The sequence below is a fragment of the Hipposideros armiger genome, unplaced genomic scaffold, assembly GCF_001890085.2.
Source record: "Hipposideros armiger isolate ML-2016 unplaced genomic scaffold, ASM189008v1 scaffold_210, whole genome shotgun sequence".
NCBI lineage: Eukaryota > Metazoa > Chordata > Mammalia > Chiroptera > Hipposideridae > Hipposideros > Hipposideros armiger.
The window spans coordinates 927,615-942,431 of NW_017731560.1; the positions used below are offsets into that span (position 1 = coordinate 927,615).

The 14,817-nt window shown below is 40.4% G+C and overlaps 1 protein-coding gene and 1 pseudogene across 6 annotated transcripts in view; both read right to left on the minus strand.

Moving 5' to 3' along the window:
• Positions 1–9,727, minus strand: part of ZNF280C (zinc finger protein 280C) — a 60,141-nt gene extending 50,414 nt beyond the window's left edge. For 5 of the 6 annotated variants that reach the window (XM_019653904.1, XM_019653903.1, XM_019653901.1 and 2 more), the window contains exons 1-4: positions 9,596–9,727; positions 6,054–6,099; positions 5,889–5,935; positions 843–989 (exon numbers count right to left, since the gene is read on the minus strand). In XM_019653904.1, coding sequence (XP_019509449.1) covers positions 843–989; positions 5,889–5,919 — 178 coding nt within the window. In that variant the 5' untranslated portion in view covers positions 5,920–5,935; positions 6,054–6,099; positions 9,596–9,727. The other variant, XM_019653902.1, reaches the window with a different exon arrangement.
• Positions 9,728–9,868: 141 nt separating this feature from the next.
• Positions 9,869–11,638, minus strand: LOC109388868 (ubiquitin-conjugating enzyme E2 R2 pseudogene; annotated as a pseudogene).
• Positions 11,639–14,817: the final 3,179 nt, after the last annotated feature.

Sequence of the window (14,817 nt, forward strand, 5' to 3'; positions counted from 1 at the left end):
AGAATCTGTTTCCTTTTTCTCTGGAATTCAGTACGTTGTTTGTTCCTCTGCACTTCACACATTTTTATTGGATGTTTTAACATTATCATCAATATCTTCACTTTAATATGTAACAATGTTAAATCTAATTATTCTCACCAAAATCTAACAATCCACAAAGGTGCTAGTCATGTTCTGCTGGAAAGCCACCAGGACTAAGCGTGCTGACTGCCTGCGAGATCCAAATACAATGGCTAAAGACCAGACCCTCCTCCTTCCTGAATATAATTGGGAGTTGCTGGAAGATGGGTGTGGCCAGACCCACAGCCCATGTTGGTACACAGATCAGAGATTGTATAATTTTGCAATGCCTGTTCATTTTGTAGCCGTGAATCAAGATGACACTATGATGAAGCAGTTGCCTGGATGTGAGAACCCCCTCTGAAGCTAACACAAACTTATTTAATATTCTGATATTTTAAGCAAAGCGTTCAAAACACTTCCTTTTCTAGGTACATCTGGGTTTAAGGAAGAGAAAGAAAACTTAACAAATAAACAGGTAAATAGGCTACTTGGTTCCATTAAAAATTATAATTTCCAATCTCAGAAGGCCTACAGTGCTATTAGGTAATCTTAAACTTTAGTTAACTTAGTTAACATTTATCTTTTCTCTCATATTTTAACCTGTCATCTTCTTACTCAAGTCCTCAACCACATTCTCCCTCTGATTCTTAGAAATTCTTACTGATCTCTATGCTCCTTCTCACCTTACAGAGTAACAAGGATATATAAGACAGCCCACAGATTTTTCCACTAGAAATGACATTTTACAAAACTTTACTTCACTGAAAGCAAATGCTTACTTGAAATGGCTGGTTTTGAACTTGATATCTCTCTAACAAAGATCAGCTCATCATCTTCTTCATCCGGAATTTCTTCTACTTTTTTCTGCCATGGTTCCAGTTCTTCTTCTTCACATTCCATGAAGAGTTCTGCCATTTTTGAATTATCTAATTTTCAAAAGGAGAAAAGCAAATCTTATTTTCAAATACATTTTGTGATACACAGTATGATATTTAACATGCATTTTAATAATCCTAATAGTAATTACTGAAATGATATTTGTAGATGGTACATGGTAGCAAAATGAAAAAACTCAAAACTCAATCTCTAAGATCTAAGCTAGTATAATTAAGGTAGCTAGCTAGCTAATGGATGACGATAGTTATTTATAGTGGCCAATAAATTTTAGGAACAATCAAATCCAATCAACTGAGCTTCAGTTTTATGACTAGAATAAGGTTATATCTATGAAAAGAATTATACCTGACTATTATCTGGGAAAAAAAAATCCCACAAAATTCTGTATTAACAAAAGGGAGATAAACTAAGAATAAGAGGCAACAGGTGAGAGGGACCGGCTAGGTGGCTCAGCTGGTTAGAGTGCGAGCTCTGAACAACAGGATCGCCGGTTCGATTCCCACATGGGCTAGTGAGCTGTGCTCAAGCTGGGCTGCCAATGGGCGGCCAGGTGGCTCAGCTGGTGAGAGCGCATGCTCTTAACAACAAGGTTGCCAGTTCGACTCCCGTATGGGATGGTGGACTGTGACTCCCGCCCCACTGCAACTAGGTTGAAAGTGGTGACTGGACTTGGAGCTGAGCTGCGCTCTCCAAAACTAAGATTAAAGGACAACAACTTGACTTGGAGCTGATGGGTCCTGGAAAAACACAATGTTCCCTTCCCCAACTCCCCAATAAAATCTTAAAAAAAATAAGAGGCAACAGGTGGGAAATATAATAGAAAAACTGAACCTGACTGAGGAAAACCAGGCACAGCACAAAGCAGAGATAAAGTGTTATAATGAAAGCAGGGTAATTTAGTGAGGTGCATTCCATCTCAGAGTAGATTAGACATTTCTCGCCTGAAGAAACTAAGCAAAGAACATGCTGTGAATACCACCAGCCTACAAGTGCTGACCAAGCACACAGAGATCCTAGCAATCATTTTAGTGCCTCATTCTTAAATATGGATGGACAACTAATTAGCACCAGAAATATGACTAAAACCTCCAATGGGAAAGACCAAAGCAATAAAACAGATTAAAGGAATGTAAAGAAAACAGAGATAATATAGAGGGCAGGAGAAAATATTAGAGATACTATAATTAGCATTTTTACAGAGATAAAACAAGAATGCTACAAAAAGTAACATTCAGAAAAGGATTATAAATAAGATAGCCAAAATTCAGTAAAAAAAACAAAATCAAATGCCAAAGTTGAGTAAATGTCCCATAAATGGAACAAAGACTTCTAGAAGTGTGTGTGTACACGAAATAGAGAAGACAAGATTATTAGAAAATCAATTTCAAAGGTACATTTAATAAAAGTTCCTGAAATAGAATAAAGAAAAATGAGAGGGCATAAAATCAAAGGAAAAAAATACAAGAAAAATTCACAGTTCTAAAGGACATAAATCTCCAGATTGAAAGGGCTCACCAGAACCTAGCACAATGATTAAGAAAATAATCTACAGTAGAGGGACATATTGTGAAATTTCAGAATGCCCGAGATAAGGTAATATTGTAAAATCTGAGAGAGAGAGAGAGAGAGAGAGAGAGAGAGAGACAGAGAGAGAGAGAGAGAAGAAAGTTAGAATATTGCTTTCAAAAGGCTTAGTAAAAATAATTTTCAGTTTAGAATTCTGTACCCAGCCAAGATTTTCCTCAAGCATGAGGTACATATTCTTTCATAAAGAATAAAGACCAGTAGGCCAGCCAAGTGGAACGTTGCTTAAGATCTGGCATGGGACGCCAGCTCTGAGCAGCAGGACCCTGGTTCAGATCCCACATGAGGGCCAGTGACACTGCCCTCTAAAGCTAAGATGGTGAACAACAGCTTGACCTGGAGCTGGGCTACCGTGAGTCGCTGGTGATGGCATAGGCTGCAGCTCCTGCTGCAGTGGGCTGCCATAAGCTACCATGTGTGGCCGGCAGCCAGCATGAGTAGCCAGCAGCCGTTGTAAGCTGCCATCCAGAGGCCGGCAACCAACCTGCCTCAGCCGGGAAGAATGCAATGATCACAATACCAACATGGGCTAGTGAAGCCATGTCCTCCACAACTAGACTGAAGAACAAAAGGACAGCAAATTGTCTGTTCTCCTTCCCCAATTCCCCAGCGCTGTTCCCCTCCCACAATTCCCCAATTAAAAATAATGAGAATAAAGACCAGCAACATCACACAAAATTTACATCCCATTCACCCTTTCTTCCTTAGAAAGACTCCACCAAAATATGAGACACAAGGAGGAAGGAGGAAGACACAGGATGCAGAAAACATGACATTTAACACAATACAAAGACAAAGGAAAGTCCCAGGACAATAAATGTTCAATAGACCTAGAGACCAACCAGACAGAGTAGAGCAGGAGAAAATTACTCCTAGGAGACATCCCTACCCCTCACACACACACACTAAAAACTAAATTGTTAGATTACCTGACAAGTTTCACTATGTAGAAAATCGACTTGAGACGCTACAGAAGGATGTGAAATAACTTTGCTACAGCTTTTAATAAAACTTAGCAAATTAAAAAAAAACAACAACGATATATTTAAAAAAGAAAAAGTAAATGTATCAATAACATATTAATACGACAGTATTATGCTCATCAGCAAACAATACTATGGTCATCATAATAAAGACATAAAATATGATTTAATCAAAAATTGAGATATAACTACATTAGGATATGTTTGGAGGGAGGCATAAGTGTAAGAAAACTAAAGTCTTCATATTGCTTAATAGAAAGACCATTAGATAATGGCAAAAACAGATGATTGAAGAGATAGCAGTATGTTTTCAAATTTTAGAAATATGAAAATATTAGAAAAACAGCTACACCAATGAAAGAGGATACCTTGAAAAAACGAAGTATATAGGCCCAAAACACATGCACACCTATGTGTAGACCGCTCTCTCTCGCTCTTCAGGAAACTACTTATGCAACTTAACTTATACCTTTCACATTATTTGTCTTTTTAAAACTACTCATGCATTGTTCTGGTTAAAAAAAAGGTATTGAGGAAGCACCTAAATTAAAATAATACAGAGGGTGCCAAAAATGTATACACATTTTAAGGAAAAAAAACTGTATTAAAACTGCAATACTCAATATATACCAATAACAAAAGATGAATCAAGTCATGTGTATACATTTTTTTGGCACCCCCAGTAGAAATAGAGATGAGTATAAATGGTGCTGGATATATGGAATGAGATATGAATGGGGAACTAAAAAATAAAAATAAAACAAAATAATAACTAGCATTCTGGTTTAGACAATGATATATTTTTTAAGACAATGATATCTTTATCTTTTAAATGCAGTAATTTCTAAAGGTAATTTTATTAGGTTAAAATAATGTCATTTCTACTTTTAACTCAAAATTAAAAGGTACTATGTAAAAACAATGATTTGGGGATTGTATACAAAATAAACACCTTAACAAATTGGCACTATTCTTTTGAAAATTTTAATTTAATTTCTCCTTCTATATAGGTAGGCCAAAATCATTTCTTAGAATAATGTTAATGTTTAGTAGTCTACCTACCATAAAACAAAACAAAAAACCTCCCCATTCTCCAAAATATATCCAATTTTATGAACTGACCCGTTTCTTTTCTAAACTGCTTAAACACACACACACACACACACACACACACAGACACACTGCTAAGTAAAATTAAAAAGTACTTCATAGTTTAGCATTTGCATATTCTGAGTCTTGAAAGAACGATCCTCGGTGTGTCCCTTGGAGCCCTCATTTGTACTGCTTCTTCCATCTAAAATATCCTTACTCCTTACCTTATACTCTCCACATTACTCAAGTATAGTAGAAAGAGCATGAGCTTGACATTAAATTGAATAGTTCAAATCTCCACTGCACCATTTCTAAGCATATGACTCTGGAGAAACTACTTGAATCTGTTTCCTCACTTCTGATATAGGTATAATATCTACCTAATAGAAGTGGTAAGGTAAATTCAGGAAAATGCCATATAAAGTACCTAACTTCAAGCAGATATTCAACAAAATGTCAATTTTCTGCCTCTTCCCAACTCTTGGTTCAATTGCAACTTCCTAAATAAACCATTAGACCATTTTTCTTCCACCTCTTACTGTATTGATAGTCTATGCCATGTAATTCAAGATTTACTGTATATGACCTCAAACAGCTCACTACTAATGTGCTTTAACTGTATACTCATACATCTAACTCTAAAGTAAGCTCCTTGAGAGTGAAGAACATTATTTTTTTATTCCTTTGCATTTCCACCTACACACAGTAATCTACTGGATATGCAGTTGGTACTTAACATACAATAATCTATGGGCTAAGAAACTAGGCAAATTCAGGCAATGCCAACTTTTAAAAAATGAGGGAGACACATGTATACTGATAATAAAAGAAAATCATTTCTATCTATGTTAATACCATGGTCTTGGTACCATATTGTCATTCTTTTTAACTAGGTACTGCCACTGTCAGTATATTTCAAGATAGACTGCTGAGTAAAACTTACTGAAAGGCACATAATAGCATATATAGTATGATTTTATTTAGAAATAATTTATTTTTTTGTCTATACATAAAAGTTTGTGATTATGTATACCAAACTGATAATAGTGATTATCTCTGGAGATGAGGAAGAAACACTACATTTCTACTTTACTAACATTTTTATTGTGTATTGTTCTTTTTTACTATGAGCATGTATTACTTTAACAAAGGTTAAATATTTTTTTTAATGTACACACCTCTACCTTTCTCACCTGTACTCATGAAGCAAGGTTATAAGTACACAGCCACAAATACTAGTTATCTATCACTTGCAGCAGCAACACTTACTTTTTGGTTGATCAGATTTGCTGTCGTCCATCAAGTTGTAGAGTCACCTAAGCACCAACATATGACACCAGTCAATTTTATGAGTTACTTTAACACCAAATATTGAAGATGAAACTCAAGATTCATAAGTCTTTGAAGTCTGATTTCGATCTTCAGTAAACTCACCATGTGACTCCAGACAAGGTAGCAAGTTAGGTGTTCGTTTTCTGCCCTACAAAATAAAGATACCTACTATTAGGGTGGATTTGTTAAATTAAGTGTACACACATTTAATCCTTTTCTTCTACAAAAAGCCTATCATCTGAGTTTGATGTGCTTGATATATACATGCTACCTATTTTCCATAATTGGTTCATTTCTGAATGAACGCAAATTTAGTAAATAAAATGCTGAATGCATTAAAATTTGTTACTTGAAGAAATGTGATGAATTATTAAATTACAAATAATCTTTGAAAGGCATTCTTTTGTAAAGATGAGTAATCACCCTGTAAATTATGTTTTAGTACATCTGAATTTTGAAATGCTAAGTGACATTAATCTTTGTTTCTTATTTTTAACATCAGAAATAAATGTAATTATTATTATAGGAAAATATGTTAAAAAATTTTGTTTAGATTTTTTATTTCTTATCAATACTAAAAAACAGAAAATTAGTTGGATAAATTTCATCATAGATGAATTCATTAAAAAATACTCGGGGCCGGCCAAGTGGCGTGTTGGTTAAGAGCTGGCTTGGGATGCCAGAGAGCCCCGGTTCAGATCCCACATATGAGGGCCAGTGACACTGCCCTCTACAGCTAAGATGCTGAACAACAGTTCGACCTGGAGCTGGGCTGCCGTGAGTCACTGGCGATAGCGTGGGCTGCAGCCCCTCTTGCAGTGGGTTGCCATGGGCTACCGTGTGTGGCCAGCAGCCAGCGTGAGCGGCCAGCAGCCGCCGTGAGCGGCCGTCCAGAAGCCGGCGACAGATGTGCCTCGCTGGGGAAGAGCGCAATGATGGTGCCAACTTGGGCCAGTGAAGCAACGTCCTCCACAACTAGACTGAAGAACAAAACGACAGTAACTTGTCTGTTTGTTCCCCTTCCCCCAATTCCCCAATAAAAATGAAAAAAAAATCTCCTTAAAATTGAATGTTTGAAAAAATAATAATACCATGTTAAAAAAACAACAACAACAACAAAATCAACCTGACTGAAAACCAAAGATTTTGAAGTTGCTCTTGAAGCAGGAAGACAGAAAAAAAAAATCACTTATATATTTAATTAGTGAATAGATCATAAATAGTATTTCTGATCTTTGGAAAGTTACTTCTGAAATAACATGGTTTCAATATAAATTTCCAATATCTTATTTGTCACTAAAACTATGGATTATTTTCCATTTACAAAAATTGCTATTCATTCAGGTATTTTCCCTGTCCAATTAGTATAACAAAAGCAACAAATAACATTTTGGTGTAGTTCTAAACGTCCTCCTGAATAAACAGAACAAATGGGAGAGAAGAGGAGGGCAAGAATCATATATCTTTTCCCCCTTACCTCTTCAACTAAAAAAGCTGATGCTGAGTAGTAAAACACCGGGCTGAAGAAATCGGTTGGACTAGAAAATGTAACTGAATAGGTTGAAAAGGGGAAGGTGAAATTTGGAGCCCTTCAACATTAGAACTTTTTTAAATGGGCTATTCTTCAACTTTTCAACATGCTTGGAAATAATAACAATATTATTTAAATACTAAAAAGTTGAAAAGACATGAAGCCTTAAAAATAAAAATATAAAGGGCCGGCTGAGTGGTGCGTTGGTTAAGAACTGGCTTGGAATGCCAGAGGGCCCCGGTTCGGATCCCACATATGAGGACCAGTGACACTGCCCTCTACAGCTAAGATGCTGAACAACAGCTCAACCTGGAGCTGGGCTGCTGAGAGTCGCCTGCGATGGCGTAGGCTGGAGCCCCTGTGGCAGTGGGTTGCCATGAGCTACCGTGTGTAGCCAGCAGCCGCCGTGAGCGGCTGTCCAGAAGCTGGTGACTGATGTGCCTCGCGGGGGAAGAGTGCAATGATGGTGCCAACTTGGGCCAGTGAAGCAACGTCCTCAACATCTAGACTGAAGAACAAAATGACAGCAACTTGTCTGTTCCCCTTCCCCAATTCCCCAGTGATGTTCCCATCCCTCCAATTCCCCAATAAAAATCTTTTTAAAAAAATTAAAAATATATATAAAGAAAAGGGCAATTGAAAAATATTTCTTACGTTTTTTTAGGTGAGCTTCCCTTGTTTTTTCTTTTTGACAACCTCACTCCCATAAAAAAATGGGGCACAATACAGCAGATTGTATATTGGGTGAAGAGTTAGAAGACTCAGGTTTAAGAACCTGTCCTGACAATTCTTAGCCATTATGACCTCAGTAAAGTTTTTTTCCTTGAGGCTGTTTCCTTACCTTCTAAACAGTTCTATCAACACCCCATACCCCACCTCAAAATGGGTGATATCAATGAATATACAAACACAAGATACACATATACAAATGCAATTATAGAATTTATATTGATGTTAAAACACCAAGGGCATACAGCCCTAACTTAATCTTATAAGCAAACCAGTGCCTTCATAGGTTGGTAAAGTTTATCTTTAAGGAGACAGTTCAAGTTTTCACTCCCTAAAGCAGGACATCTCACAAATGCTGAGACTTTTGTAGTTTAAAACTCTATATCTTGGGTTCAATTTTATGTTTAATGGTGCTGAAAAACATTAAAACTCACAGTCCAAAACTGAAAACAAAAAAGGCGAAATTTAAGTTCACATATTAAAAAACAAACAACCTAAAAATTCTTTGCAAACAAAGAGAATCCTTTGGATGAATATCTCCCGTGATTGCAGAAGCTGGTACACTTGACATTTCCTTCTGATATCTCCTGAATAAAAGCATTAAAACTTGAGATGAATTAAAAGGAACTCCTTTCATGTCTAGAGAAGGCTATAACCTCAGAATGAGATAATTTTTTCCCGTTAAATAAAACCTGCAAAGCTCACTGTTCAAAAAAAAATGTGTATCTAACTCTACGTTTCTCCCCAGGGCTCTCCTCCTCTAGACAATAACGGAATGGAACACAAATTCTATGACGGAGGAGCGTCCCTTTGGCAAGAACGAGGGTGTGAGCACTACATGACCAGTACCCTGGGTGAGGGGAACATGGACAGAAAGGATGGCCCCACGGGTCCCCGAAGCCTGCAAGTTCAGAACCCTCTCTGGTCTCTTCTCCTAGGACTTTAGAGACTTGGGGGTGGGCGGGTCTCGCCAAACATCGGTATCGAACGTACAAAAGACCCAAGAGCGTTGCCTCCAGAAAGAAAAGCCAAAACCAGTCTGAGGAGACAGACGCACAGGCCCCGGGAGATGAGGAGGCAGGGGTAGCGGCTCCGTGAAGCCACGGCCTGAGCTGCCCGCCAAACGAAGCCGCCGAGCTCCCTCCCCCGCCAGGGCTGGCGCAAGATGGTGGCCCACCCGGCATCGCGCCACCGCGCCCGTCCCCTCCCCCGCGCCCCGGGAGATCCCGGCGACCTACAACGGCATCCAGACCCTCGATCTGCCTTCCTTACCGCCGGGCCTCCACAGCTCCCTCAGAAGAAGGCGGCCGCGGCCGCGGCCGCGGCCGCTCAGGAGAAACTCTGCCCGCTTTCGCGCGGCGCCGGCGGGGTGGTGGATACTTACGGTGAGCAGAACAGATCGGCCAGACTGGGACTCTAAGGAGGAGAAAGAGGAGGAAAGGGAGGAGCGCGAAAACACCAGACGGCCGCCACGGCAACAGCAGCGGCCTCTAGTGACTCCCAGCGCGGAATGAGCGCTTCGAACCACAGTCGACGGTTATAATCACGCGCACTGCCTCATGGGTAGACCCCAGCTCTTCCCCCTCCCCCCCTCCCCGCACATCCGGGTTTCTTCTCTAACAGACTAAGGAGGGCGGGTAAGGACATGTGCACGGCCTTACCCATTCTCGAAGGCATGGGCATTCTCGCCCTGGACACGAGGACAGCGGCTCTGATGCCGATGTCTTCTGCAAGGCTGCTGTCCAATCCGGGTTGTAATTCCAAAATCCGGGCTGTGCACAGTATCTGAGCACATGGAAACATGAATTCTGAATCCTCCCTGTGTGAAATGGATAGAGACACCAATTAAGAAAAAAAAAACTATACCAGAGAAGTGAATACCTAAACCAGATGAGGAAAAGGAATAAAAGTCAGGTTAGTTAAATGATTGGTTAATTTCATGCATTTTTTTTCTATGTTAAGTATGAATATTTATTTCAGGCTTTAGATCCCAATCGGTTTCAAAAAACAAAATGATTTCTCTCCTCAGAGTACTGAGGCCTCTGTGTTAGGATGATTTCCTGAAGGCTGTAGGGGCTCTGCCCTTAGGAACACATTTCATCAGGCTTACCACAAAGTCCCTGACGCCCACTGTATCCCAGACTTAAGACAGGAAAGAAACGAAATTTACCACCATGGGGCTGAACAAATGCACACACACTAATGTAAATGGAGCAGCTAAACCTTGGCAAAATATTTTTTTAAAGTTTGTTTTGTGGGATTTTGTGGGGGTTTTTTTTCCATTTTCTTTTGCGACCCAACATACACAGCGCTTACGAACTCCCAATGGGTTCTCAGCTTTAAACACATTAAACGTCTTGTGAAAGACTAATTCTTCAAGAATCTAAAAACAAAGCAAACGTGTTTTGCTGTGAACACTTTGTAGACACAAAGTGAGGCAGGGGTTTGGGTCGAAAGAAAAAAAAATCAATACAGTGATGAAAGGGTAAAGCATGCAAGAATTCGGACATACTGTGGAGGATTACCTTCTCTCCATTAAGAGGTCCATAAAAAGGAGCAAACTGAGATCCATAGGGGAGTCAGCAGGAGCTGTGCTTGTTTCCCTACCCCCGTGATAGGTTGTTGCTGAGGGGCCACTGCCAGGTCCCCGCTTGCTCCCCTCCCTTTGGCCTGAGACGGCAGGGCAGTACAGGGGCATCCATGGAGCACGTCGCGACGCCTCATTCCCAGAATCATCATCATCATAACAGTCGGCATCTTCTTCTCCTCATCTTCATCATCAATGTCATCGTCGTACAAGTCGTCATAAAGCAAACCTGAGCTGTTGTCATTGGAAGGCACTTTCGTTTTGATGCAGTATTCCGCCAGCGTCGTGGGGACTTTCACGCCATCCTTTTCTGCTTCCGCTTTAGTGGCTGAAACTTGTTTCCTAATGATTTCAGCATATTCTTTGTCTTTTTCTCTACTGTCCCTCCATTTCCTGAACATAACTGAAGCATCCACATTGGCTGGGGAGAAGGTGTTGGGCTCGTTAAGCAATGAGATTACACTTAACAGGATAGTCTTGACATTCTGAGTAGGATTCCACCTCTCGGAGGGCAGGTCACCACTCTGTGGGTCATCTACAGGTGGATGAAGAATTGAAATGCATACATGTCCATTCTCATAAATGTTGGGGTGCCACATGTTGGTCAAGAATCTGAACGTAGGTGGTGAATCTGGGTAGTCAATAAGAAACTTAATATGCGCCTTGAAGTAGCCGCCTTCGTAGAGGGTGTTGGGGGGGTCTGAAGATGGCAACCTCCCAGTTGTAGAGGTCGGACTCATCCACCAGGATGATCCGGAAACCCTCCACTGGTTCCTCCTGCAGGGATTTCAGCTCCAGCATCAGGGCCTTCTGCGAGCTGGTCATCTGCTGCTGGGCCATCGCGGCTGCGGTGGCGGCAGCACCGGGCCGGGGCCCCAGTCCCCAGTCCTCATGCACTGGCCGAGCTGGACCAAGCCCCTCCCCTGCTTTCACCCTTGGGCCGAGCCGCACCGGGGCCCCGTCTTCACACACCCGGTGGGGCGGACCAGGCCCCAGACGGCCCGTGGGCCGACCCAGGTCCTCCTCACACGCGGGCCAGGTGGGGGGAGGGGTTCAAGGAGGTAACAAAATTCGCTCCCGGTTCCAGACCTCCCCCACAAGAGGGGGCCTCAACGTGGGGGGTGGGGAGAAAAGGTGGAAGCCGAGCAAGGTGCCGAAGGTCAGGCAATGGTGAGGGGAGGAGGGCAGGCCGACCCCGGAGCGCCGCGCTCTCGCTCGCCCTGGCGTTCTCCTAAGGGGCCGCCGGAGCCGGAGGGTACACCGGGCCGGAAAAAAAAGCACGAAATTTGTTTTAAACATATGGTTTTGCTTGCATGTTATTTCTGTCATATAGATGTCTATAATAGTTATTAAAATGTTAAGGAAAAATACAGTTACAAAAACAAAACAAAACAAACAAACAAACAAAAAACATTTGCCAAGATACTGCTTTCACAAACATTTTCTAAATATTGTGTTCTGAACGGTAAGGAAAGTTTCCTGTCCCAATTTTTCTCACAAGTTCTGTGGCAATAGTGGTCATTCTCTCAAGAGTTACCCAGACTTAAAACCTTGTCTCATTAGTTGCTTAACACACATGCAAGTTCAGTCTGTCACTGAATCCTACCAATTCTGTTTGAGCTAGTTTCTTCTTTCTCTTCTATACTTCCCTTTGCTACCACTGGCCCTGAAAATAAGCTTTACAAGAAAAGACAGTGAATGATCAAAATAACAAACATGGAAAGTTAAAAGTTCCAAAATCTTCAAGCATTTATAAATTGCCCCCAGCCCCTTTTGGACAAGCAGATAAGCCCAGCGCCTTCTCCTTTGTTGTCAATGGGAAATTTAAAACTTGCAAATCTACAGCTCATGATGGGGAGCTCTACCCTAGTCCCAACCTCTAGAGATTATGAAGTCCCAGTTCACTCCCTTTTCCTCTCTAAAGCCAACCCAGACCAGTTTGAATCCCCTGCTTTCTCAGGAGTCCCTTGAGTAATAAAATTTATCTCAGATTCTTTAGGTGTACAGGGTGTCAAGAGCCTCCACATCCGAATTAAAATTAGGAAGGGGAGGGTCAGATATGCCTCAGTGAGATGACCAGAAAACATTTATGAACCAAACCAAAATTCCAATCCAATTTATTATTTTTTCATGAAAAATATAACAGCCAAGAAGAGCAGAAAACGCTGGTCAGCAAATTTTCTTTCTAAAGGAAATGTACTCAAGAAGCCCAATTATAATAAAAAGAATGCCTGGTGAGAATGGAATCCACAAATGGGACATTGGATGGTTTTGACTACTTTATCCTTAAAACTCTTCCCCAAGCTTCCCAAAACATACTTTTTTTTTTGGCTCTTTTGACTAACTGGCAACACATTCCCATCGCCCCCCTCCTTTTTTTTAAGACTGTCATTAAGTCACAATGTACTCCTATATAGCCTTTTTAGGGCATTTTTTTTTTAGCTGAGCCATCATGCCACCGGTTGGCAGCTCAGCGGCAGCTCAGCTCGGGCCGTGAATCAAACTGGGGACCCTGTTGCTCAGAGCTCAAACTCTGGAGCGAGCTCTTAACCAACTGAGCCACTCCCCCAGCCCAGGGCATTTTTTAAAAATTGAGATAAATTCACATTAAAATGGCCATTTTAAATTGTACAATACAGTGATTTCTAATATATTCACAATGTTGTGTAACCATCACCACTATCTAACTCCAAAACATTTCCATCATCCCACAAAAGAAATACCATACTTATTAATAGCCACTACCAATTCCCTCCTACCCACATCCCCTGGCAACATTTAATCAACTTTCTTTCTCTGCTGATTTGCTTATTCTGGACATTGCACGTAAGTAGGATCATATATAACTTTCTGTGTCTGGCTTCTTTCACATAGCATAATGTTTTAGGGGTACATTTATCCATGTGGTAGCATGAATCAGGACTTCATTATTTTTTATGGCTTCATAATATTCCATTGTTTAGATATACCCTTTTGTTTTGTTTTGTTTTGTTTTTTGTTTTCCTTTCTTCAGTTGATGGATATTTGGGTTGTTTCCACTTTTTGGCTATTATAAACAGTGCATCTGTGAATGTTGCTGTACAAGATGTTTTTTTTTTTTTTAATTTTGTTTAGATTCCATATATAAGTGAGATCATATGGTAGTTGTCTTTCTCTGACTTGATTCACTTAGCATTATACTTAGGTCCATTCATGTTGTCACAAATAGTAAAATTTCATTCTTTTCTATGGACTGCAATACAATATATTTTTTTATTATTTTTAGTTTCAGGTGTACAAAACAATGCAATAGTTATCTTTTTCACCCCTCACAAAGTGACAACCCCCTTTCCACAATCCACTGCCGCCCCACCCCCAATATCGTACATATCTATTACAATTCCATTGACTCCATTCCCACACTCTACTCCACATCCCATAACTATATATGTATTAAATTATAGTTGACATATAATATTATTGAACGGCAGCTTCAGATGTACAGTGCTGTGGTCAGGCCTCTACACTGTCTATGAAGTGGTCTCCCTTATAAGACATGAGTCCATCTGGCCCCCTAAAAAATCTTTACAACATTATTGATTATATTCCCCAGACTGTCTTTTCTCTCCTTGACGCCATATTGTAGTTACCAATTTGTTTTGTCTCATCCCTTCCCCTTCTCCTTCATCCCCACCCCCTTCCAACCAGCAACCATCAGTTTTTCCTCTGTGTCTTCGAGACTATTTCTGTTTACATTACTCATTTATTCAGTTCTTTAGATTCCACGTATAAGTGAGATCATATGGTATCTGTCTTTCTCTGACTGACTTATTTCACTTAACATAATGTTCTCTAGGTCCATCCATATCATTGCAAACGGTACAATTTCCTTCTACTTTATAGCTGAGAAATACTCCATTGTGTAAATTGTACAATATTTTTTTATTGGGGGGATGGGAACAGTGCTGGGGAATTGGGGGAAGGGGAACAGACAAGTTGCTGTCCTTTTGTTCGTCAGTCTAGTTGTGGAGGATGTTGCT